We start from the raw sequence: 26,772 nt of genomic DNA on the forward strand, positions 1-26,772 counted from the left end.
AGGTCAAAAAGGCCTATTTGTGGTTATTATGGAAATCAGTTTAAATGTGAGGTAGCTAAACAATGTGCCTTTGCAAACTGGCTCAGCAGAAAAACCCCAAACAACCTGCCAACATCTGCTTTTTGAAGTGTCAGATAACATTATTTCCAGGATGACATCAAGGGCCTTCATTAGCTATGCATAAGGTCAGTGAATATTAACTTCATTTACACTTGGCTGAGAATTGGCTGGTGCCAACAATAGAGGTTTAGATCCTCTGCTGAGCAGGGTTAAAAACTGACAGAAAGCTGCCATTGAGGAAGATGGATGATGGTACAAGCTGACCCTATTCCTTCCCAAGTGTCACAGCTTCGGCCTCTTTTCTATCTCCACAACAAAAGGCCCTCTCTGAGCTTCCCAGTGGCCTTCAGCTTTATTGGTGCTAACAGGCCCAGACATTTTCATCGATTGGATTCTCTACCTCTTAAACAGAAGAGCTTGCCCTCCCTGGCTAGCCAAACCTTGGCACAGATGTCTTTTTTTGTAATTGTTTCTCTGCTGTCTGTTGGGAAGGATGCGATCAGACAGGCGAACATCATGTCAACACAGAAAATGCTTCACCATTTATCTCAGTTTCCCAATGGCATTTTAAGGAAACTGATATGCTGTTTGCCTGTAGGGTTTAACCCTTTGATAGCTCAAAGTGCTTACAAATGCAGAAAAAGAATTTCCTGTAATAATTTCCAACACATTTTTCCTACACATAGTTCACAAACAATGAATTAGTTTCTTCAGTCATAAACCATTTAAAATGCACATCCTTAAATGCACAGAAATCAGTTTAGTGTCATTGTTTGTACCTCTATGTCAAATCCTTAAGGGGGATTTTCAGTCAAGTTCAAAGTACGCATTTTATATCATATAAGGCTTTAACTGTTAATTATATCAACATCGAGGAATGTTCGGACTATCTGAATTCAAGGCCATAAACTTACTAAAAACCACAAAAATACAACATGAACACAAAATGGATGAGAACATATCACATGCATGGAAAGGAAACAATCAGATATCTTTCAACATTTGAATGACAATGACTGAAGGAAAGGGATAATAATAAAAATAATAATAATAATAATAAAAAAACAGCTGTGGATAATTCTTTGGGGTTAAAGAAAAACAAAACTGATATTCTTTTATCTGTCTTTTTTTTTTTTTTTTTTCCTAAACTTCTGCTACTGGCCATTGCTAGCAAAAGAGTAATGAATTCAGCAAGCCACTTCTTTGATCTAATACAACAATTCCTGTATTTCAGAGTACGCTATGGAAACATCTTGACTTTGAATCTAATTTATACTTTTTTTCCTGGATTCTGGGCTGTACTGAATGTGCTCTCAACCAGTCTGATTGTGCAAAGCCACCCTTAAAAACAGTATAGCTATCCAGGGTGACTGGTATCCTATTGAGGTGCAATCCACGGGATTATAATGACTATTGCTATGCCTAGCATAAGTCTATAGCCAGAGGTAAAGGGCATAGATTTAACAGTCACATTAAAACCTTTGGCCTAATTACTTCCTCTAGCACAACTCTGAAAACTAAAATGCTGCATGTGAAAGTTGATGTTAAAAATGGATGAAGAACACCAAAACCAATTTATTTATTTATTTATTTAATGGAGTACAGATTCAGAGGCAATACAAAAGGGGGTCACAAATGGTGGCAAAAATGTAAACCAGTCTAGCAATCCAGACTACAGAAGCCTGCCAGGGCACAAAATCTACCTTTCTCCTATGGAATAGTATGGAAGTTCAGATCCAAATATTTCAGTTTTCCAAAAATGTTTCTAGCTATGATTTGCGGGGCAGAGAGCAGGATTCTCCAAATAAAAGGGCAAACATTCCCTGCTGGGGCAGAGAGGCGAAGCTGCACCTTTCTCAAACTAGCCATGTTCCAAAAATAAGTTAAGGTTGGTCGTAAAAACAGTAGAAAAGAAAACCCAGTCACAATTCAGCCATAAAACCAAAAGATGTACTATGAAAAAAAAAAAGTGTGAAAGCAGTTGAAGTGATCTTTGAAAAAAAGTAATACTTATATTTCTTGAGATGTTTATTGCAGCCTACTGCAGTACATAATAATGCAATTGCGTGATTGTACACCACAACTCACAATGAGGTTTTTTTGTTGTTTTGTTTTTTTTTTTAACACTACAGGTAGGGATATTGCCACAGTAATGAGGAAAACACACATTTTTCATATTTGTAGTAACCCCTATTAACTGCTTTAAGCAAGGGCTGCAAGACTGGGCCCTTACTCTTTGTGTTAATAACAGATGGTTATGACATGGGGCCAATTCCTGTTTTTCTTACTCTCACAACTAGTCCAAAGGGACTAATTATTTTTTTTATTTTATTTTTTATGAATAAAGCAAGCAAGATTTTACTCGAGGGAAAAGAAGTGGTTTTGCAACAAAAACATTTGTAGTCCCCTTTTCCACCGGGTAAAAGCAGGGTGCTCTGCCTCTTCAGCGTGCTATATCAGCCCCAAAGGAAGTGTTAAGGAACTCCAGTTGCAGATACTTGGAAGGAGGAGAGAAAGAACTGGGACATAAACATGAAGTAACGACAGTTCTCAACAGATTTCTCCAATATGCTTCAGAAACTGCTATCGAGGATAGCGATTGGCAAGGGATTTCCAGCAGCACAGTACTTCCATCTGGGTTGGGTGAAACTACTACATTTCTCAGAACAGACGGCTATGGGAGTTTTAAGGAGGAGACAGATCCATTTCTTAGAGAAATGTGTAATACATTACAGTACTAGTTTTCACTCACAATGCATAGGAAAAGGGATCCAATCACATGATATTCCTGTTTTTCAGGAACTTGGTAGACAGTCGTCCAACTGCAGTTAAATCCAAGTCATCTAGGTTATATTTGTAGGCATGTTTTAAGTGTATGACAAAGAGAAATGAGTACTTCTGAAGAATGTGATACACCAGAAATGGACTACCTATACAGGAAAGTATCACTTCTATCTATGTGCTATATTGTCCATAAACTACCGTATAATTTTTCTCTAGCTAATTACTGCCACTGCTGTTTGATCACATGTCCACCAAAAAAAGTTAGAGGAGCTGATACACTGTTCTCACAGGGCACAGGCAAGCAAACACAGGGCAAGTGTTAATTATATGTGATGTACAAAGGGCATATACATCCTTCTTGGAAAGAAAGATCATTAAGGAAACCATAAAACTAAGAAACTGGTCCTGGGCAGCCACAAAAAACAACTGAGCAGGAAGAGATGGACAGCACTATGCAACCTTCTCATTACCACCATTTTAGTCCCCATGCTCATCATCACACTATAGGAACTTCTGCTGGCACTCCTGACACTGCAGAGGTTGCCTGTTAAGGGTGCCAAAGGCTGGGTCTTATTTCACTGAATACAAATACAATAACCTGGGCACAGGGAGACATCACACATGACTACAGATATTTAGACCTCGCTTCTGAAAAGACTGTAAAGCCTAAGATTGAAAACCTTCCTCCACCTGTGCATTTCAATATAAAGTTTGGGATTCTCCTCCTCCTAAAGAATAAATTACATTAGCATACATTTAAGTACAGATAGCACTTTATAAAGCAGCATTCAAAAAATAAATAAATAAAAATGTTTCAGTCTGAATGCTTAAGCACCTCAGCAACTCAGCTACTTACTGCTACAAACAGCAATTATACATTACCTGTATTTACAAGATTAAACTGGCCTCTTCTTAATTGACAACAACAAAGTAGAAAGCTAAAGTTTATCTTACAAATCAAGTAAATCCAGGGTGCATGGCAGAATATTCTCCATTTAGGAGATAGGACAGCACAAGCAAAAATTATTTTGTGTATGTGGAGCAGATCTGTACTCTTTTTATGCGCTCGGATGACCCAAGCTGCCTGTTTGTGCACAGTCCCAGAACACATCTATCAATCAGTGTCAACATTCTTCAGAACACCACTTTGATTGGCAACTGACAATCAGTTATCTCCTGAATGTTAATTAATAGTGAATACTCTTGTCATTACTTAAATACACAAAATCACTTTAAATGGTGGAATTTAAAATGTGGGGTTTGCTCTTAGAGAACTTATTTTGTATTTTCCTTCAGTCCTGGCATTAAGCAAAGGGGAAAAGAAATTATCCGCATAAAGATTGAACATTATTTCAGCTATCTATGTGTGGGTTTTGTTTTTTTTTTTTGTTGTTGTTGTTGTTGTTGTTGTTTTAAACCAATCATTTCTATTTGTGTCATGGAATTTTGAATCTCATACCACTGTAAAAACTGCATATTTTAGAGTAATAAATGAAGCCATGACTGTCACTCAACATACGACACGAAAATTTTTAAGATATAATATCAAAAGTAGGGAAATGATTGTGTCCTGCTCTATCACACTCATCCAGGAAAATGTGCATTGTCAAAAAATACTATTTCTTTCCCTAATTTTTTTTACATTATTCACTAGCAATTCCACGACTAGACTTTCTTTTTTTTTTCTCTCAAAATAATAGGCCAAATAGAGACTTATTTCAATTGACAAACTAAAGCAGACAGACGAGAACACACACCATGAAGTCAAAGAACTGCCCCTTTTAATCAGAAAATGAAATGATATGCAGCTAATGGTTAGTGAAAATGAGCAGAAAAGAAAGTCACTGATCACAGATTTAATACTCTATATTCATAAGTAAGCACTGTGGGGCACAGTTTTCAACCCTGCTTATGATTTTAAGCACATGATACTTTCACATTTACCAGTAGCAGGCTGCAGATTTTATTCAGCTGAGACTTAGGTGAGCTAATTAGGTGACAATGTGGAGCCTTGGGATTTGCTAAAACAATGCCATTTTCCTTCCAGCTATCATTTGGGGAGATTTAATCTGTGCTTCCTTTTCTAGCTAGTGTCAGTAAAACTGCATACATTCTCAAAGTTTTCCATTTGTCTGCATAAACACATTCAGATAGCACAAAATAATGCTACAAGAAAGAAAATAAAGTTATTTTTTTCTGAGGAGTACTGGCAGAGAACATGTTTCCAATAAATAAAGTTGGACAAAAATGAAAATGACAAGTTAGAGATTATATTTAATTTAATCAATAAAGAAAGAAAGTTGGTATTCTGAAACATGAGAGATTAAATGCTTTTTTTCAGCTAGTAAACCATATCATGAGCCTGTTCCTATATAACAAAATAAAACAGGAATATCCCATCTTCAAAAAGATCCCAATTATAGTCTAAAATTATCTCCAGACAGCAATTCAGAAAGAAATACTAAAGATGATCTGAGAATAATTTCATGCAATCTTTTCATTTCTGTTTATTTTTATTATTTCATATTTTAAGACATACTAAAACTATGGTCTAAGAGGAAAAAAGAGATTTAATACATCTGAATTTACTTTGACATACAAACAAATTACCCACATAAGCAAATATGCAATCATATCAGCAATTTATATATGTAAGTATATATGTAGTTTATCGCCAAGGAGACTGGAACCTACACCTCCATATGAATGGTTTTAACTGCTAGACTAGGGAGAGAGCAACATTTTCAGCAGTGGTTATTAAAACCTTCTAACACCAACTGCATGTTGGTTAGTTGACATGCAGTATTTAGAGCAAGAGATCTCAGTTCAAATTCTGCTCAGCAAGAAAAATAATTGACCTAAGTTTGGAAAACTTGAGTTGAATGAGATCATGTAAACATGATCAGTGATCATAGCCACATGTGGCCTACTCAAACCATGTTCACAGTCAGAATGGAGAACAACCGATTTTTGAATGTGTAACTTAATCCAGCACCAACAGAGCTAAGTTGTTTGGCACACAGATTTCCAAATCTTTAGAAATACAATAAACATTTTTTTTTGTAGAATCCCAGTTGTCAACATTCTTCAAGCACGTTCATGATAGCTAAGCAAGGGTTCCACAATTTTAGATTGGGATTTTAACTAGATTCTCAAAACCAACTGTGTGCCTCCTGTGGACACAAATGGATCAGTTCAAGCAGGCAACACACAGACATTCATGAGATATAGCAATTGTTCTCTGATTAAGGCAGAAAAAGATGCAATCAGAAAGTTGAAAGAATGCTGTTTTATTGCTCCTAAGTGAAGCCCACTAATAATCTGAGAAAGAGAGATTCAGAGGGTTGTAGGCAACAGACAATATTAACTTTTCAGATAGAGTGGATCAGGTCAACAATAAATGCTCCAAGCACCAGTTGAGTTTTCCCTTTATCAGAAGAAGATGAGGAACTTTACACTCCACCCCTCTCACACACAAGGTGCTACATCTCTATGAAGAAGTACATTTGCTCTAAGACTAGAACAAAAGAATTTGAGAAATACGGTCATTTGAAGAGAAAAACAAGCTCTAACAATTGTCAGAGGATACTTGGCAATTTATTTGCATCATAAAAACACATTCAGTAATGTGAAGGAAACATGCAGTTGGTCATATGCATATTTTATGAGGACACCATGTCAGTCACCTGACAAAAGTACGAGGTACGTGACCTAGGAAGGCTAGCATAGTTGAATTTACTCTGTGTTCAATCTACTGGAAAATCAGTACCAGTCATCTAGGCTGGGTGGTATTTCACACTCACTCAACATAAGGAAATAATTTAACAGGTTATATCCATTAATTATGCTACAGTTTATACATCTCATGAACCATCTGTGGAATGTTCAAGTGCCATTTACATATGCTTCTCTGTACACATTTCTACCAACATAATACAATCCTGATAAAAAAAATAATTTAAATACATTTAATCAAATAAAGCTTCAGTTTTATGCACGTGCTTACAGCTACTTAGAATTTCAGCATTTTCCTCAGAAAGAAAATATTAACACATGGTGTTATGCTGATGGAGTTGGTGGGATTCTTGCCATTTAGTACTTGGGATGAAGCCTCAGCCCACAGTTACAATGGTAGTTTCCCGTGTAAGGCTTTTCTTACTTAAAACAGTCAGTTACTGAAAAGCAGGAGCCCCATTTTAGGAGTATAGTTTCTAAAGCACGCTTACTTGTGGTAAGAGCTACTATCAAATATTTCTGTTCAAAAGTCAGTAGTTAACCAGTAAACTAGGGCTCTAGATTTGCATCAGCTTTTCAAAATTGGGCCCTTAACTTATTTCACAATTACAGCAGGAAATGATATCTATTCTTCATTTATATATATTAAATACACTGAGAAATAATAATTATAATTACATTTCTTGATCATATACTTCCTTTTTATCAGTCACACATCTGAGCTATGTCAAGTGCCATAAAATACTAAATAATTGATGTTAAACTTATTAGAAAGATGCTTGATATCATTTTACAAGAGAGCTGCATTTTGCTAACAATCGAATGCATCTAATTCAAACCATAAAAATCAATAAGTATCATTTACCTGGGGTAGAAAAATCTTCATGTTTCTTATAGATGCAAATAACGTTATCCTCTTCAAGACAGATAGCAAGGCCAATCACCTACATAAAGCTATGTACATATACAGATTGACAGGATAGGGACTCTAGAACTATAATAAACTAATTCTTATCTCTCTTTATACCAGATGGCCTTTTTTACTCTGAATTATAAATTATTTTAAGTAAAATTGCCTAAAATGTACATAGCTTCTAAAAGATATTTTTCCTAAAAGATTTTTTTGTAATTGAAAGAGAAAAATTGAAGTAAAGAAAATGTTAAAAACTGAACAGCTACTAAATCTCATGGAGATGAGCAAAGAAAAAAAAAATAAGAAGTTGTGGTACTCCTTCAAATACTCCACATCTTTTTATTAACATGAAGAACAATTGAATCCGTGGAGATGAGCAAAGAAAAAAATAAGAAGTGGTTGGGGATAAGCACTTTTGTAAGAGAACAGAAGATATTTCATAAAATTTAAATGTTTTATATGTCTTAAATATATTTGCTATTGCTGCTGTTTTCTCAATAAGGCAATGTAATAGGAGGAATTAGAAATCTCATTGTTCTATAAGGAGAGGTCACTTTTCATGAAATTAAACAGTAAACTGACTTTTTCTCCTGCGTGATGCCACGACACACTATGGATGCTTATAGTAGAAAACATATATGTTTTAACTGCCTTCTAAACCATGTTGCATTTTCAATTAGCTCCACAGACAGAATTTTTAAACTCATTTAGAAAAGAATGTTAAAAACTGTTTTATTCTAACATTGGTTAGAGCCTTAATGTTTTATTAAAAATAAACAAAACAAAACAAACAAAATTTATAGCATTTCTAGAAGGAAAAAAAAAAAAAGAAGACATAAAATGTGTGATTTACAAAACTGCGTCCACAAAGAAACATCCACTTAAACATTTTGTGTTTGAAGTTAATATTTGAAAATGTTTTGTTTTCAACTTAAAAAGTGTTAGTCTATAAAATTCTGCCAGCTTATTGTTTTTAATAACTCAATTAGCATTCCAGACAGAGCTGTACAGATCACTGTACAGTGAAAACACTGAGATTAAATGCAGGGAAGTCAACAATCAACAATTAGTTTTTACACTGTAGCTGAAGTGGTAATAAGGATGATAGTAGATGAAAAACCCACATAAAAGGAAAATAAGATAGTATCTCTCTAGTATCCTAAGTAAAAGCAGGCAGCCTCAAAGATTTAATGCTGCTTGCTATATAAAAAATGATGTGGGGAGGCTAGCGTTTTCATGAGAAAGGAGCGAGTTTGGGATCCAGCAAAAATCAAAAGCTAATCTAGTTAACAAAACATTTTGAACACATAATTTACATTTATTTCAACTTCAGTATCATATCAAGCATAGATCTGTTCATCCCACTTCTCTAATGTGAACTTCAAATTCACTCCTGCTCAAGCCTCTGTTTTCAGACAATACCTACTTTGAACTGCACAGTTTGCTTGAACTATGTTGTCAGCATTTTACCATCTGCATAGTAAATGTCTTATAAAAGCATACAGCAGATTAGTTAAACATTTATTTACATACTCCCACTTTTCTCTGAACAGTTTTCTGTTACATTATCTCTGCTTTTGACTTCTCAGTATTCTACTGATACTCACTTTTTCAGTCTTTGGCACCTTTTAGGTTATTGCTTGTTTTTGCCTTGCTTAAAAAAATAACATGAAGGAATGGATGTACATGAGACATAACCTAACAATGCTTATGTGTTTCACTTGTGACATTTGGACTCAGTAATGAAGGAACATTTAAAATTAATTTCAGTGGCTTAATTCCCAGAGATCAACATACATTGTAGGAAGAAAAAAGAAAAAAAATGCAACACAATTTCCAAGCAAACCAATGTTTTTTTTTTTAACCTAGGAAAGCCTTTTATATTTTGAAAAGAACAACAAAGCTACCACTTAATTGCTGCAACTTCTCACAAAAGATTTCTGAGAAGAGTTTGCTGCAGAAGCACGATGTATGGTTTTGGACAACAGATTTGTCACCAAGATATTCCAGTTTTAACCACCAGCTAATGCTTCATTTAGAACAAAGAGAAGATCTAGACTTTATGACTGAGGAGTTAATGGCCCAGCTGTTGAGAAACCAGAGCTAATTCAGCAGTGGCATCGCAGATCTGTAAAGACAGCTTTAGTGCTTCCTCTGTAACTAAAGGAGAAGCTATTAAGGTTCTGTTTGATTTCATTGCTATTTTTTCAAGATTTGTGCTCACTAGTGAATCTGATTATAGGGAAAAAAAAAGAGTACAACATATTTTCTTTGCAAAACTGATACTCAGCAAAGCTCTGGCAAAATGCAAATATAAAATTATTTCTCAGAGACAATAAAATTTGGGAAGAGGTAGAGAGATGAGAAGAAAGCTCTACATTCAATGTCACACAGCAGTTTTGCTTCTTCTGGGCTCCTGATAGCCCATCTGCATACAGTATTTCACTCCTGTCAGTTCTTCTGGAGCAAACCAGCTAGTTCATGGAAACCTAATCAGTCAGCAGTTCTGTGGTTTATTCATTTTGATTTATTTAATGTCATCACTGACGACACTATAGATGAGAGCTAACCAGTTTCAACTGCCTCTACAGTATGGTTCCTGTTCACTTCAATCTACCACCACCTTACACCTCACATATGTTCACGTCACACTTTATAAAGGCTGCTTGTTAATCCAGGGTGAAAGGAACCAAGACGCTTAACTGTCTAGGAACTCCCAACAAGGACTGAAGTAGAGATCATAGGTCTATATTTAGTAGTAGAAACAACTCTGTGCTTGATCATCTAGCTTGAAGGTCTTACCTTTAACCTTATGTTCTATTTTTCTAAATCTTGCTAGAGTTTGCTGGAAAGATACTTAACACGACAGGTTATTTAAAAAATTTAATAGTTTCTACGTGGTAGTGTCAGGGACCTGATACCCACTCACAGTGACATTTAGTTCAAAAGGACAGAAAAACTGCCTGATATCTTAGGCGGAGAAGGAAAAGGAGGTAGATGGTAGACATTCTCCAATTGAACTTTCATTAGCTCTGGAGAAAATGGCAGAACTGTCAGAAATGTCCCCATGGTTTACTCTGGTTTTATTTGCAGAGAGTAATTACATTCTCTTCCCAAGTGTAATTTTGGAGGCAAATGGAAGCAAGGTAACACATCTTCAAGAAAGAAACATTTAGAGTCTTGATAGAAAAGATCTTCAGCAGCATGCATTTTACCATTCTGCCACTTCTCAATGAAGTGAAATGGGAACTGTAGCAACAGGAGTGTCTAGAGAGGCTACTTAATTAGCAAATTACCCACAGGTATTGGGACACACCATCTGGGCCTAATCCTGCAACCCAGGCTTTTTGGAAACATGTCAACCCTTCTTTTAACAACTCATTCACATTCCCCCATAAATTCATTGTCCTCTACTAGCAAACACACAGGACATCAGCTCCTGAATATTAAAAGAAAAACAAAAAACAACCACAAGCATTCAGATTAAAAAAAAAAAAAAAAAAAAAAAAAAAAAAGTCAATAACCCAACAACAACAAAAAACTCCAGTTAACCACAAATATGACAAAGAGATGCCAAAACAGAATTTGCCTTATGTTATCAAGTGATATTTCACAAAGCCTAGAAGTCTGTTCTGAAAAGAAAAAAAAGAAGGAATTGATATAGCATTTAGTCTGACACAATGTACAGTACATGGCAAAGTTTGGAAAGAAAAGTCTGTAGCTTCCTTTTTACATCATGAAGACAGAATGTACAAGTAACTATAATCCACTCCCTATTTGAGGGGGCACTAAAACAACTGTTAATGTATATAGTGTTATAAGATGTTTAATAGTAAAACTTACACTTTGGCTTTGCCTCAAATTCTGAGTTTCTGGACTTGGTCCCAAATCATCTATGTAATTTCTCACTTTAGTCATATTAAGAGATGCTTCTTACCTTCTGAAATATCACTCTACTGCTCCGAGTACATATAATTCTCCCATCCCACCCCCAACTAACATGAAACAGATGAAAAATGCATTATACTAGAAGTTCTCAAGGAATCATTTTCTCATTCACATACCAATCACTGATATCAGTGTGGTCCTTATATGTGCAACACACTGACTGGACTACACTGTGAGAAAGAAACCAAAGTTACATCTATTGGGAGTCCACTACAGAGAGAGAGAATCCCATTGTATTTGGGTGGGTGGGTTTTTGTTTTTTTTTTTTTCTTTGTTTTTGTTTCTTGGTGGAGCAGGCACAGTGTGTGATGTTAGAAGATTTGCTAGGTACCTTTCAGGTATGCTTGCTAGGTACTTTTCAGTACAGTCCTTTACAATATAAAATTTCTGTGCCTCAGTATAGTTCCAAATACTAGCAGACATTATCAGCCCTGAGGAGACAGTATCCTTGTATGTAAGCAAAAACAACTGCAATACAAAGTTCATACTGCTATCTAGTTTTCTCATGCTTTCTACAAAAACCTTAAAGATTTTGCCTTACATGAACACTGTGAGCTGTATGGAATTAAGCTCTCTTATTTTGTACGTGTTATTACAACAGATCACTGAGATGACATGGACTTCTCAGTGTATCAATAGCAAGAAGTAATCTGAAAAAGATATTAATTCAGCTTAGAAGACTGTACACTGAAGAATGAACAAATGGAAGCTTGGTGTCTAGCTGGTGCACTTCGTCACTCATGATTGCTTCCTTTCTTATTGTTCCAGACTCTGCCAGTTAGTTGCATTCAATGCAACAAAAACAACAACAACAAAAAAAGTGTTCTGGCAGCACATGCAGTGCAGAATTAGTATAAATCAAAAGGCAATTGTTTTAGTATCTGAATTCAAGAAACTTCACATACAGAAGAAAAGCTGTATGCAAAAGGATCACATTCTTCAATCACAGTCAGCCAATCAAGCCAGCATAACACAAATGAAAATCCCCACTGAGTTACAGGTTGAAGAGCTATTGGAACTACAATGTGGCCATCTACTCCTATTTTTGCTACAATGCAGACAGATAAGGCATTATTCTGTATCTTTAAAAAGCCTTCCTATTGTGTTAAATTAATTCAGGTGAGCTACAGTAAGTGTGAGAGAGGAATCACAGACTTCAGCCAGTCCTGACAGAGCACAATGCTTTCTACCATGAGTAGTCCCAAAGAAATCACACAGCATGCCAGGTACAAAGTATTTGCAGAAGTGAGCCCTCAGACAAGGCTATAAAAGCTCTGGGTTAAGGAAGCACACATCGACTCGCCTCTGCTTGATCTGTTACACAGCTTGACAGTAACAGATAGCCAGTTGCATTAGTGTCAATGCTCAGATAAGTTTCCCTCAATATCTGTCACAAAAAACAGACGCTGTATCAGTGTGCCAGCTGTATTATCGGTCACTACATAGTTGATCATATTTAATAACATCCTCAAGTACAGACATGGCTAACAAGCATTACAGACTGCAATTACTATTGTGAGCCACAGTCACTCAGATCAGCCTGACTCCATGCTGCCAGCAGCACACATTTGGTGAGCGGCTTCCTCCCACCTTTTCCCTCTCAAATACATTAACTTGCCTCAATATGGAGGCAGAGTTTGTTTTCAAATTCTTAATAGGACCACTGAAAGAAAAGAAAAAAATACTATAAATGATCCCCTGGACTGTTTCCAGCATGGCGCATTCTCTTAGCAATTGCTTTGGAAGAAAGCCAACAGTGAGAAGTGTTCTTGCAAATGAGCACAGTGCTATACTCAAGTACAAGTTATCATTTAATTCTTTTGTCAACATCAGTGTGGTTAGAAATTAAGAAGCTTGTTTAATAAATAAGTTACTTGAATTCCAGTTACCAAACACTTTACTTTCCTCTCTCTATCCCCACCACCACCTCTCACCCCTCTCAGCCACTACCCAGTGTATATATCGCCTCTTTATTTGGATACCTTCTCTTCACTGTTTAAAGAGAAATAAAATTAGCATATTCATTACATCAACCATGACTAAATCAAGAAAAAAGAAAAAACCTCAGTCAATCCAAAGAAATATTTGATAGACTCAAAACTGTTTTCAATAGGATACACCGGTTAATATCTTTAACAGAGCCTTAATACAGTTTGCTGAGTGGTTTTGTGAGGGCAGTTTTTCACATCACTATTATTCCTAATGAGATCACCCTCTACAGTGTATAAGCCCTCATCCTTTCTCAGCATAACAATGAAAGATTTGTGAGAGGCTACAAAGGCTCCAGATCAACTTCACCTTGTATAGAATTTCCTACTAAAAAACTCATCAGGAACGCAACAGTGTTTTTCCCCGAGGACAGCTTATTAATAACAAACACATTTACTTTCTTTCCTGTAGGGTGACCCTAAGCCTCTACAGAATTTGAAGTCCTTACATGGACATCTCAGGTTTAGTGACTGCAGCCAGGTTTGGTTTTGAAATTCTTTGCGTTTTTCTTTTTCATAGATTTGGGAGTGTATGTGGCTGTGGTGAACTTGCATACAGCATTTCTAATTAACATGCCTCTTATGATAAAGATGTGACCATAAGTAGCTTGTGTAATCTTACGATAAGAATTATATATAATTTTTTAAAATAGTTTTTAAAAGTATCAGTCTTTAAACAAACTGTCTTGATTTTATTATAAGCAGAGATGGCAAAATATCCTTTCCTACACTAAGCAGAAACTTCTTGTGCATGTAGACCCACTGACAGCAACGCTAAGGGTACATATTTTTCTAGGAATCTGTGTAACAAAATCAGTCTGAATTAGAAAGTACAACTCAATAGTCACTGATTTGCCAGTATTTCAAACTATTCACCTTGATCCCCTAGAAAGCCAAAAGTTTTGGGTTAGTTTTACACAAAATGATGCTGCAGAAAGGGAAACATACTTCAATCTGGAAACATGATATTCTGTTTGAAAGGTCTAAAACAATACTCTTGTGTCTAAATTTGTAAGCACTGGAACACAAATCTCCAAAGCAGATATTATTGTGTGTGTATTCTTCCCATTACTAACCACACCTCATTCTATGTTTATTTCCTTGGTTTCAAATTCCTTGTAATTGTCAAAGGCCATATGAAAAAACAAGTCATCTGCCCAGAGATGATTAATACAAAGTACTGTACCAAGAAGTAAAAGGAATGTCACCTTTAGCTTACAATTTTAGTCCTGAATCTATATTTAAAAACTTGCATGCGGCATAACTGTGAACAAAAATGAAGTAAAATGCAGTACACAAGCACTGATTTCTGTAACCAGAAGTGACTGCTTTAGACTGGCCAGTAGGAAGAGTACAGACTGAGGATCTGAAACTTTAACAGCAGACTGACGATGTATTTCTGTTGCAGAGAAATAACAAAACTACAATATAATCTATACTGCACATTAGAACAAGCTGTATGTTTACTTACGTTCACAGGTGTCTCCTTTCTGCTGATATCCTGCTTTGCAGATACACTTTCCAATAGGCACTAGCCATTCTCCCTCTGCGCTACAGTGCATCTTCGGAGAGTTCTCAGCTTCTTCCTCTGCACTGCTGACACAAGTTCCTCGTACTTCAACTAAAGAGGAAAACTCTGAGCCAGTCACTGTGTCAGGAAAAATAGCTAAGTTCTCAATGATGGACCAGCACTTCTTGTAGTAGACTTTGACAGAGACCAAAGCAATGCAGGCCCCTACATCCTGAAATGCAAGATAGAATCCTTTTTTGGACAAAGGTCCAATTTCTCTCACCTCTGTGTTAAGTTTCATTTTTCTCTCCCCCAGATCACCCTGGGTAAAACTTTCATCTGCTGCAATAGTGTCTATTTTTACATATTGATTTTCTCTGATATTCCTGCCAGTATCGTAGTCTGTTTCATAATAATACAAGTTAAAAGTTTCTTTACAAGTCCCCAGAACTCCAGGAAGACTGTTACAATCCCTCAGAGTGAATTTCAGTTCTACAAAAATCCTTTGTGCATTGCTTTTTGCAATCCAGTTAGTCCGAAGCCAGTTGTTTTGGTTCGATTCCATGACCTGGCATACCTGGTATGTTCGTATAGGAGTGTAGTTTTCATCCAGTCCACTAATTTCTTCCCACTAAAACAATAAAAAACAGTTAGTAATACAAAAAAACAAGGATGCCACCAAATGTAACTATTGCATATTTGAAAAAGCTTCACACAGCTTCAGTCTTGTTCCTTTTTAACATTAAGACATCATAAAAAGTAGACTATTATTACAATATTCTTAAGCACTCAAATGAAGAAAATACATATTAATGCAAGATCTCCCTCCATCTATTCCTACGTATAAATAACCTTCAAAAATCATGTTCACGTCAAAGATCCAGTTCTCAGGGGGAGCCTACTTTAGTGAATCTGCTTTAGTGGGGAAGTGGACTAGACAATCACCAGAGATCCTTAACAATCCCTACAGCTTTGTGACTCTGTGAAGCTTCATGAAAGGCAAGCTGCTCAGTGTATCAAGCTATAACTCCACACTGGATTCTCCCACATTTTATTAAGGTCATAAGCAAAGGCCAAAGAGCAGTTCCATTTCCAGGGAAATCTACAATCAGAGGAGTCTTAGGAACTCACATTGCTTAGTGTTACAACCTTTCTGTATAAAACAACAAGTGGAGCTTTCTATTGTACAAGAAGCAGAAGGCTTCTGAAACTTATCAGGTATACAATTTTCAGCCCTATACAATGAAAATGGCATGAGGAGAAAGCAAGAAAATTGACAGAATTAAAAATCTGGAGGTGAGAAAACACCTTGGCACGCCCCTTTTTGTTCACCCCATGTTCTTTTCTACTCAGAAACCAGCACATGTAAGCAGATGCTCCTCACCTCACTTTTTTCAGTGGCTGCATCCATTTTAAACGAAATGAACTTCAGTTGACTGGGTGTTCAAATGAACCATGAGATTAAATACTCAATTAAGAACAACCCACATGACTGAAAGTTTACTGGTTCAAAGCTTGGGTTTTGTTGTTATTCCCTCTTAGGATAAGAGCTGTGAAACAAACCAGTAAGTGTGTAACAGACCTGCAGTCTTTAACAGAGTTTGGTTACTTTGGAATGTGCACCTCCCGCAATGGTAAACCCACTGAAATCAGACAGGCAAATTTGCACAGGTACATCCAAAACAATATCCATCTCTCACCTCTTTTCATAACACTTTCCTTATAACACTTAACATACTGCAGAAACTGCAGCTGTAATAAATTAAGGGTTTTTTTGAACTATCCTTACCCGATGATATAGGCAACCATGACTTCTTGTGGCACTTAGCCCTCTGGCCCTGTGTCAATAATGCACTTAAGCTCACGCTTAAGATCAATGACAATACTTATAAGCTTAATGGTAAGCATGTGCTTAAGTGTTCTGTGGGACTAGCATGCTTGGCACCTCTGCAGGATGGAGCACCCCTTGACATTCCTCACACTGGTAACCAAGCGTGAAAGGTTGGTTATCCAGACTGATTTCCCAGACTAGAAACCATGCAGTATACAGTACTTTGCAGGCTTATTTGACAGCAAATGAGATCATTTTAAAGTTGCTCTAATGCTCCAAGAAAAAGCAGATGTGGCTGACCTGATGCTGGAAACCACAGAATGTATCATGGCTGTAGCTGTTGAAATGCACAGAAGTTGTAAATATCAACGTGCATTTCAAAGATCTACAATTAATAAAGACATGGTATCTATGGGATCATAAATGTATGCATGCGATATTAAATATTGAAATATTAAAAAGTTAATGAATAATGAAGTTAACTGTACTGATTGCATATGGAACTGTATTCAGTTCAGAACAGAAGAAAGTCCATCATTACAATAGATTTACTAGATTTGAAGGAGTAACACCTTTCTCCCCCTAAGAACTAGTGCTAACAAGGGAAGGAAAAAAAATGAGGATTGGGGCAACTGGCACTGTCACATATAAGAATTAATACATAATCCAAACAAAATAAAAACAAGCAGAAAAACTCCATACCAACCCAAATGTGACTACAAAATAAATAAATAAATAAATAAAATAAAGAGAAAAAAAAAAAAAAAAAAAAAAAAGATACAAAGCCTAAAATATCACTGATTTTTACAGTCTCAGTTTCACATTACGTGATGCTCTCAATCAAGGCACTGAGGGTCCTGCCACATAAAAAAAGCAAACAAACAAAATCTGCCACACCAAAACAAAGCAAAACAAAGACAGAAAAGTATATTTAACAAAAATCAAATCATTTTTCTGAAAACTACATTAATGAGTTTGTGGAGTCAAGAACCCACCACTGCATGAAGATAGTAGGAATTAGGGATACTCTAATACTATGGTCACGGAAAACCAGTACAAAACACTACATTCAGATTAAAAGCCCTAGTTTATGTTCTCTCTAGCACTGAATGCTGCAGTCTAACCTTACAAATTTTCCTGAGGCCATGGAATATGCATTTCTTTAAAAAAATAAAAATAAAAAATAGGAAAACATGACTTATGACTTAATTTAGCAATCACAGAACCATTACTTCAAATAGTCCACTGGAGGCATAGCTACTTCTCTATGGAAGAAAAAAGAAATCAACAGTATTTCAGGATAGGTTTTCACCTACATCATCCGAGTTCGCACCCCATTAGTATTTTTAAAGTGTCTAATTCCATGTTGGCTTTTGCAGGAAGAAAATTCACTTCTGCCCTATCCTGCTTCCACATACAACGATACACGCATGCCATCCTATTTGTGCATATCCTGTTCTATTTGTTCCAATATATTGTATTTAAACTTCTTTAGTTATCTTAACAATATTTGAGATCGCTGTTAGATGTAGCATTTGCAGTTGAATGAGGCATTTAACGAGTGTCTGGGTGATATAATCTGTGCTTTGTTGAAGCAGTAGTTTCTCTCAAGAAGTGTATTTTCTGCATTCATTCTCATGAAATCTTTATTGCACAGCAGACAACACAGCAACTAAAAGTAAATATTTTCTTTCAAAATCACATACTTAAAATGGTACTCCTATGTTGATTCACAGACAACTATTTCTGACCATTTTCACACAAACAAATCCAGTCATTAGCCTTAATTCATTTTTAATTTTTCATTGAAATTGTCTTCTACCTTTGAAAGCCGTCTTTTGCTGTTTGTTGAATTTGACTCTACTTTCTTTCATCTTTAAATATGCTGACATGTGTAACATGTGTTGACACGTCTTTCATTATCTACAGGTTAGCCTAATGTAATTGCCACCAACCTAATCTTTCAAACACCTCTGGTAGCGGCTTCAATCAATGCAAAACGCTAATGCCGAGGTTATTAGCCATCATAAATGTTGAGCTCACGTTACATTCCTTCTGAAGTTCTTACATTCGTTTCCAGTTTATGCTTGTATTGATTTTACGATCTTGCTTTTAAAGAAAGACACTTTCAGATTTTCATTCTTCTTATTTAAAGGATTTGTTACACTTTTATATCCCTGCTCACACTTCACGCTCTTCTGGCTCCAGATTTCTTAATGCGCTGAAGATTAAGGGCCTGATCCCCCAAGTCCTTGTTCATGCAAGGAGTCACAATGGATGCTGCAAGACTGCTTCCACAAACAAGAACAAGCCATATAATTTATCATTTATCAGACTGAGCTAAGGTAGGACAATATAGTCACTGTATCATTCTGAAAATGTTCTTTCTTCCTCGGGACTTGAGGAATAAGGGGTTTTATACCACTTCTAATTCAGGCTGAAAGCAGCATTTTTCAAGTTTATGCGTACAATAAATAAAACAATAATACAGATGTTTCTAGATGTCTCATTTTTTATAATGATGTACTACTTCACAATGGTACATTTCATGGAATACCACGAGATTCATTTGTAAGCAAGCTGGAGGTGGCCTTAACCACATAATTGGTTCCTCGTTCCAGATATCAAACTCCTTGAGACTTGGGGATGTTTCAAATTTGGAATGTCATTTCAAACACATCTGCAGTATAAATGTTTTTTTTCAGAGCACTTCAATCTGTGCTATTCAATTACAAAGAAAACATCATAAACAAATTTATGATCTGCCATTATACAGAAAATGAAAAACATATTTTTAGAAAGTTTCCGCACAAAAGAAGGTCTGCTCTTTCTACAGGATGAAGGAAAAAGTGATTTTAAATACTGTGTTACAACTATAAAGAGCTTTCTGGTACACCACATGAGATCTATGTGACAAAAGATGAAGCTACTGAAAATATTTAGGTGAACTTCTAGAGCGCCTCTATTTTTTTAATTAGCTTATGTTTGTACATTGTAACTCAAGGTACACTTATTTCCATCCTAAAACTGAAAGATCCATAAACACTTGGTGCAATTACTAAGAGAAATATGGTGGGGAGTTAGTTTAAAGCCAGTATTTCAATTGCTTTGGTGAAATAACTACTTGTCTTTATTAATTTAATTTTTGCAGGGACTACTTACCCCATTGGGAGGAGAGGAAATCCATTCCAACTCTGTCTGTTGTGCTTTAGAGTCCAGTAATATAACTGAAGAAGGAACGGAGAAGAAAGGCATTTTCACTGCTTGTTAAATATAATGTGTGTGAATACAAAATCAAAGAATAAATTCTGAATTTAAAAAAAAAAAAAAAAAAAAAGATAGAACACAACTTTTAAATTCATATTACTGAAAAACAACTGCAAATACAACTATGTGCTTACTTGTAAACAGATAATTAAATTATTACGTGCAATCCCCATGCAAGCAGATATACACTATTCTTAGCAACCTCATTGCTTACATTTAAGTGTAATGTTTTTCCTCGTGCCTAAAATATTAATAGTCAGTCATTAATATGCATACTCCCTTTATCTCCTTTGTGATGAGGATATTCCCCATAGGTTGGCTATTACAGTGAGCTTAAAACAAACAAACAAACAAACAGCATTTCAATACTTATCCAAACTGATTCAGACAGGGCTAATATGTACCTTACCCAGAGTTACACTGCAAAGTAATGTCCTTTGAGTAAGAAAGAAAAAAAAAATACATCCTTTAGGTGATAAAGTAGTAATTCTATAAACAAATGACAACCAGTAATACAGAAAATAAGAGACTCTGCAATTACATTGCATACACAAATCCAACCAATTTACTTTATGGTGATGGCTTACTGAAATCTTCATGTTGCTGTAAGACAGTGACACCTCTGCAAAAAGACATCAGTTCTGGCAGCAGTGCAATTATTTGCAGCTAAATGTAACCCGGCTTCATAAAGTGGTTAATCACAGTCTAATAAACCAACTCTTAACTATTTCACAGTACATTTTGGAAGATATATTACTGATGTTCTATTACCTCCAAACATATATTTCTAGATATGTTTCACATCTAAATTATAGTTACATGCATCTTCCCAAGCATACTACTGTCAGATTCAAATGACACATATATTAATCCATGATACCAAATAAATATATGTGAAATAATTTGTTGTAATACCTTCCTTCACACAGTCAAAGCTGTAAAGTGATTGGCCATATATCAGGGCTTGGTACACTTTGAAGATTCCCTCTTCAAAACCGCACATTTAACTTCACTTTATTTGGCAAATGAAATGTCATGTCTCAAATTTAAATATATTCAGTATGTTTTTAGCATTCAAGCTATCTGTGACTTTACTTACAGCATTCAAATGCTGGTATTTCAATGCATAATTTACAGCTTCAACATGATGCAACTTTTGTCAGGTCTCTTGAACTGGTTAAACTCTGGGTTCAGCTTTAGCAAAATTACATACAAAATCTGAATGAATGGAAAGATGGTGTGACTTTAAAAAAAACAAACAAATACACATTCACAAGTTCTTAGAGTAATATCTGCCATAGTAGCTGAACATGGAACAGTAACTTCCAGGCCTGTATTTCAGTAATAAAGTAGAACAACTCATTAAGAAAGTCTGATAGTCTCTCTTAGAAAGATTATCTGCTTTTTTCATTAAGCTTGGATCCAAGGGGCTTTACTTTGCAACACTTTCTATAGAAAAGCAGGTGGTGTATGTGGTGGTGGTTTGTTAAACAACATTTCTAATGATTCTGGAAGGAAAAAAAAAATAAAGGAAGAAAGAATGAATGAATGAAAAAAGGTTACCATGAAAGACTTAACCTTTTCAGCACCAGCACAATATGCCACGGCTACAATTCATTGTACTTTTTATTTGGCAGCAGTTCACCAGCACATAGCAACGGGAACATCCCAGAAAAGAAAAGACAAGGAAAACAAACAAACAAACAAACGAAAAAAATAAATAAATAAATAAAAAATCCTATAGTAAATGAAACCGCCCTGCTCTGCAAACACCTCCGGCAAGGAAAAGCGTTGCGTTTCCACATTGCACCGCGAGTTACCGGGCAGAGCTTGCCCGGCGGGCAGCTGCCGCGCGTCCCACAGCCTGGGGGTAGCGCCGGCTCCGCGCTCAGGGCTCGAAGCGCTGTGAGCGGCGGGGCGGCTCCGCGCATCCCACCGGCGGCTGCGCGGGATGCGTAACGCGGAAACGCGCTCCAGAAATAGAAATGACGCGGAAAACCCGCGGATGCGAGCTCGGGGAACGGGATCAGCGGGCAGCCAGGGGCGCGCACACGCTCCGGGAGCTGCGCGCAAGCGGCCGCGCCTCCGCTTGGAGGAGCGGTACCGTGGTCTCCGCCCCGCCGCCGGGCTGTGGGACAACGGCACGGGTGGCGGAGCAGTGCCGAGCCCCGAGGGTTCGCAGTGGGTCGTGGGAGGTTCTGAGGGGACACGCACGCTGGCGGGGGGCTCTGCAGGGAAATCCGTCAGTCCCTCCCCTGTTGGGTTGGGTAACCCCCACCCTGCTCCATTCCAGCATCTCCGCGCGCCTTTTGTTTAGCTGCAGAAAGGGAACTCAGAAAACTTTTCTGCCTCGCCCTCTGCAGCGCTCTTCCGCGCCCGGAGGGGAACAGTGGGAGCCACGCGGGGCTGAGCCGAGGACAACCCTTTGGGCAAGGTGTGGGGGGCAAAGGGGGGGAGGCTGCAAAGTTCCTTCTCCGCTGCTCTCTCCCCGCTCTTCGCGGGAGTTTCCCGAGCCCACAGCAGGTAGCCGCTATTGATCCTTGTCCGCCGCTCGCCCCCTCCTGACCCTCCTTTAGCTGCGTTGATTTTCCCCAAGCGCACACCCATTACACACGCACATGTATGCATACATATCCCCATCCGCACACGAACACAGAGCGGACTGACGCCCGGAGGCACTGCCGCAGCCCCGGGGTCCGCACTCTCCCTGCTCATACGGCCACGCGTGACCGCCCCAGGCGTGGGGTCTCGGTCCATCCCTGCCCCTCCGCGTCAGCTTTGGAAATTTCGCTAAAGGCTTCCTCCTTGATCCCTCTCTGACCTCGCCATCTCTCCCTCATCTGTTTAAGGGCAGAGGACATTTTAATTGAGGGATTTATTTATTTATTAAGCTTCAGGCTCGGAGTGGGATTCTACTGCATGACAGTTGTTTGATGAAAATATTGACGTATCCGGTTGACGGGGGAAAGACCCAAACAAATACCTATGTAGGGACACACAAAAAAATGAAAAACAAAAAAAAAACCCTCGAGTTCTCTCTCCCTAAACGCCCCTCCTTCCACCCCCCATGTGAAGATGGAGACGGACCTTCGTCTCTGACTGTCAAACGCTACTAGAGCGCTCTTTAAAATGATCCCGGATTTTCTCAGCATGGGGGGGGGGGGGGGGTGGGGGGGGGAAGAAAAAAAGAAAAAAGAAAAAAAGAAGAGAGATCTTCCAGACGGACTTCAGGAATGGATTTCATATACCTCCATCGCTCTCCGACAGCAAACTGCGCGCGGGATGGGATGGGCCGAAAAGCAGACGTCCGGGCTTCGCCTTACAGCGATACGACAACGTTGGATCGATGGCAGTAGGGAAGCCCCGCTGCGATATGCATATGGTATCAGGCACCCAGCCCCAAACCTTTCCTCTCTGCCCAGCGACAGGGAGGATAAGCACACGCGCTGCGGACACCCGATGCCAGGACGCACCCCCGGGAGAAGCGCACCGTACTCCACTGCCGCTTCTTACGCTTCGCGAGCGGCCCCGGAGCGCCGCAGGACCCCGGCGGGCAGCGGCCCCGCAACGTCCCGTCCCGGCGGGCTGAGGCTGCGTGAGAGCTCTGCACGGAGCCCCGGGCCGAGGGCTGTCTCCCCTTCCCATCACGTGCAATTGCCTCTCGGAGCTCATTCCCCGCAGCGAAAGCGGTTGTACCGGTCTATTACTCATACACACGCTCACACACAGAATTCCTCACTCAGTTCCCTCCTAATCTCAAGAAAATGCATATAAAAAATAAACGCAACGCGGGGATGACACGCAGCTCGCGGTTCCCTCCGCTGCGCCTCTCGTTGCGAAAAAGCAATAAATAAGCCCAAAGTTTAGTTTTCCGCACGCCTTTACCTTCTTTCGCAGCCTGTGCCTCCCCCGTGTGTGCAAAGCGGAGCAGCCAGAAGGAGCACAACATAATCCAAGGAGGGAGCCGACTTCGCAAAACCATGGTGCAGGAGCGGGGAAATGTTATCTTTCTCGCTCCTTATTTCTAGACGCCGCCGCCGCCGCTTGGTGGGTGCGAGAGGACGGTGGTGAATTTTCTCTGCGAGTCCCCGGCCCAGCGCTCCCTCCCTCCCAGCTGCCTTTCTCTTTCTCCTCCTCCTCCTGCTCCTTCTCCCGCCTCCTCCACCGTGCTGCTGCTCAGCTCCGTCTCCCGCACCGGGCCGCCCGCCCGCGAGCCCCGACTGCAGCCCGGCCGCCCGCTCCGCGCTCCGATAATATCAATGAGGACGAGGGGGCGGGACCGTTTCTTAGCGGCGGCCCGTCCCTCAATTTGACTGACAGATTGTCTCCACCAACCAGAAGCGGCTTTCCGCGGCCCGGAGGGCAGAGCTGACAATTGAGTGGCTGAGAGTGGAGGGGCGGGGTCGGTGTGTTCGGCCAATGAGCGGGCGGCGGTATCGGGTTGCCGGTGGTGCTGGGCTGCCCGCGGGATGAGCGTGGGGGCGGTGAGGGGGATAGAGTGGGGTCGGTGTGCGGTCGGTGCGCGGAGCAGCTCCGCGGACTCTCTATGCTTTGCATGTCTGCCCCGCGTCGCTCGGCCCTACGAGTGAGAGGGGCAGCCCATCAGTCCCCTCTGCTTCGTGTGTGCGCCGGGATAAGGAACGAAGAGGGTCCCGGTGCGTTGCTCTCTCGCGGCCCTGGATGCTGCTGCCTGCAGGGGAACTTCGGAGCGAGGCACACATGAGTCAGCGCTGTGCCAAAAGTCAACTTCCTCGGGACTGCCATCGCTCGGTCTCCCGCCCGTGTGGCTCTATTTCTCCTTAGTTCGCTATCTGTGCTTTTCTGCAGTCGCTAAGAACTGATCAATAGTGCATCGGTATTTATTTGGGAGCCAAGAGCGGCTGTTTTTTCTTACATTCCTCCCGTCGGGTGTAGCCCGGAGTGAAGGCAACCCGCTAACAATGAGGCGATTTAAATAGGAGGAAGAAGGGGCAAAATAAATAAATAAAAAATAAAGGCGGAGGAACTTCCAAATTCCTTCCGTCAGCGCTCACTTTCCGCACCCGAAGTGCTTTGTACCGATGTGCTGTGCCCCTGCCCTGCTACTCCTTCAGTGAGAGGGAACCGACACCACAACTCTGCGCTCCCTTACGTGGAGCCGTGGCGCATCTCTTCTGCGGGCCATCGTCCGAGCGCTGTGCTCCGCCGGACCGCTACCAGGGCCGTGCGGGGCTGGGCCGCTCCCCGCCACCTGCACCTGGCACGGCACACCTGGTGGGCGTGCGGCCGCACGGCGCGGAACGGGATCCGTGCGGCTCTGCCGCGTCCTTAGAGCGGAGGGAGCTGCTGTGTGAATGGGGTAACTGGTTAATGTCGTGGAGGCTGGTAAAGCGCAGGGGGTGTCATTGCGATTCGGTAGCGAGATGATGTGAGATTCCGAAACAGTCCTTGCACAAACAAGGATGCTGGTACAGAAAATACGGCACAGATGGAAATGTAAATTGTGAAGGATAATATAAATAGTAAGGAGTTGCATTAGGAATCTTTAGGTGGATAAAGCAAAATGTCATGTATCTACAAAATATACACTCAGCACTGTCAGATAAGCAGTCACAACACCCTCTGAGCTTTGAGTACTTTCTGTGTTTCATGTCTGAGCAGGGTGTGGAGGTGGCCTTAAGAGTGCACCGTGTGCTTTCCAATTACCAAGGAAAGCTTAGGCTGTGGCACTTTTTTGCCTTTCATTCAGAATGCTCTTTTCGTACGCTGGGTACCACAATTGCTGTAGACAAAGTGTGTGCTCTTGATTCCTTCATCTTCTCTTATCTCTCATTCCCATCCTCATACGTGTGCACTCAGAAAGGGGAGCTGTGCAAGCAGTGAGTTTACATCTGTTCTTTCAAAAAGACTATTTGTATAGACATTTTGTATCTTCTTTGTAAGTTTTCATAGATAAAACTAGTTCTACTGTGGCATATGTAGTAACAGAGACTAAAGCAAATCTAGGAAGCCTACAACCTGGTCAGCCCTCTACGATTTCCTGCCATTAAACTGAGGCATTTAAGTACAAGACCACTATGCCAAAAAGAAAATTTTCAGCCTGCAGATTCCTTTTTTAAGCGATTCATATTGAGTCTTTGAATGAGTGTTCATAAAAACACATGATCTTACACACTGTGCAAGATGACAGGAGAAGGGCGTGAACAGTAATGATATATCCATGTCCTACATATAGTTCTAGGCCACTTATTTTCATCTTCACCTGCATTTATACAGAAACACTACTATGTTGTACAATCCGCTATGAGTAAAGGGTGTGTATTTGTGTAAGGATATTTAAAATTACTTAAACATATTAAGCACACAAAGAATTTATTATTACATTACTGAGTCAGTAAAGAAATTAAATAACAGAATACATTTTTTAAGTGTGCATTTTTCTTCCCGATGAACTCATTTTATATGCTCTGTCTTCCTGATAAGTTGAGCTAAAAATGACTTACTGTATATACTTCCTCCCAAAACCGTCTGTGGATGCATTCACAGTTACACCAAAGCAATGCAGATACATTGAAAAGTCATATTACAGATTTTTTTCTATTTTTTATTTTTTAATCTGTCTTCCTACATGTGAAATCTTTGTGAAATTGACTCAGAACTTGACAGTCCTTTCAGTGAATTTGATTTTTCTTTTTCCTCTGCTTCTGTGGCATGTTTTCTAATCTTTCGCTGTATTCCTTAGGATTGCACAGCCGGT

The 26,772-nt window shown here is 39.2% G+C and overlaps 1 protein-coding gene across 6 annotated transcripts in view; it reads right to left on the bottom strand.

Annotated features, from left to right (window-relative positions):
• Positions 1-24,294, bottom strand: part of EPHA7 (EPH receptor A7) — a 159,866-nt gene extending 135,572 nt beyond the window's left edge. For 3 of the 6 annotated variants that reach the window (XM_072333211.1, XM_072333210.1, XM_072333213.1), the window contains exons 1-3: positions 23,922-24,260; positions 19,932-19,996; positions 14,900-15,569 (exon numbers count right to left, since the gene is read on the bottom strand). In XM_072333211.1, coding sequence (XP_072189312.1) covers positions 14,900-15,569; positions 19,932-19,996; positions 23,922-24,018 — 832 coding nt within the window. In that variant the 5' untranslated portion in view covers positions 24,019-24,260. Of the gene's footprint in view, positions 1-14,899; positions 15,570-19,931; positions 19,997-23,921 lie in introns of all 6 variants that reach the window. The other 3 variants (XM_072333215.1, XM_072333214.1, XM_072333212.1) reach the window with 3 other exon arrangements.
• Positions 24,295-26,772: the final 2,478 nt, after the last annotated feature.

The sequence above is a fragment of the Excalfactoria chinensis genome, chromosome 3, assembly GCF_039878825.1.
Source record: "Excalfactoria chinensis isolate bCotChi1 chromosome 3, bCotChi1.hap2, whole genome shotgun sequence".
Lineage (NCBI taxonomy): Eukaryota > Metazoa > Chordata > Aves > Galliformes > Phasianidae > Excalfactoria > Excalfactoria chinensis.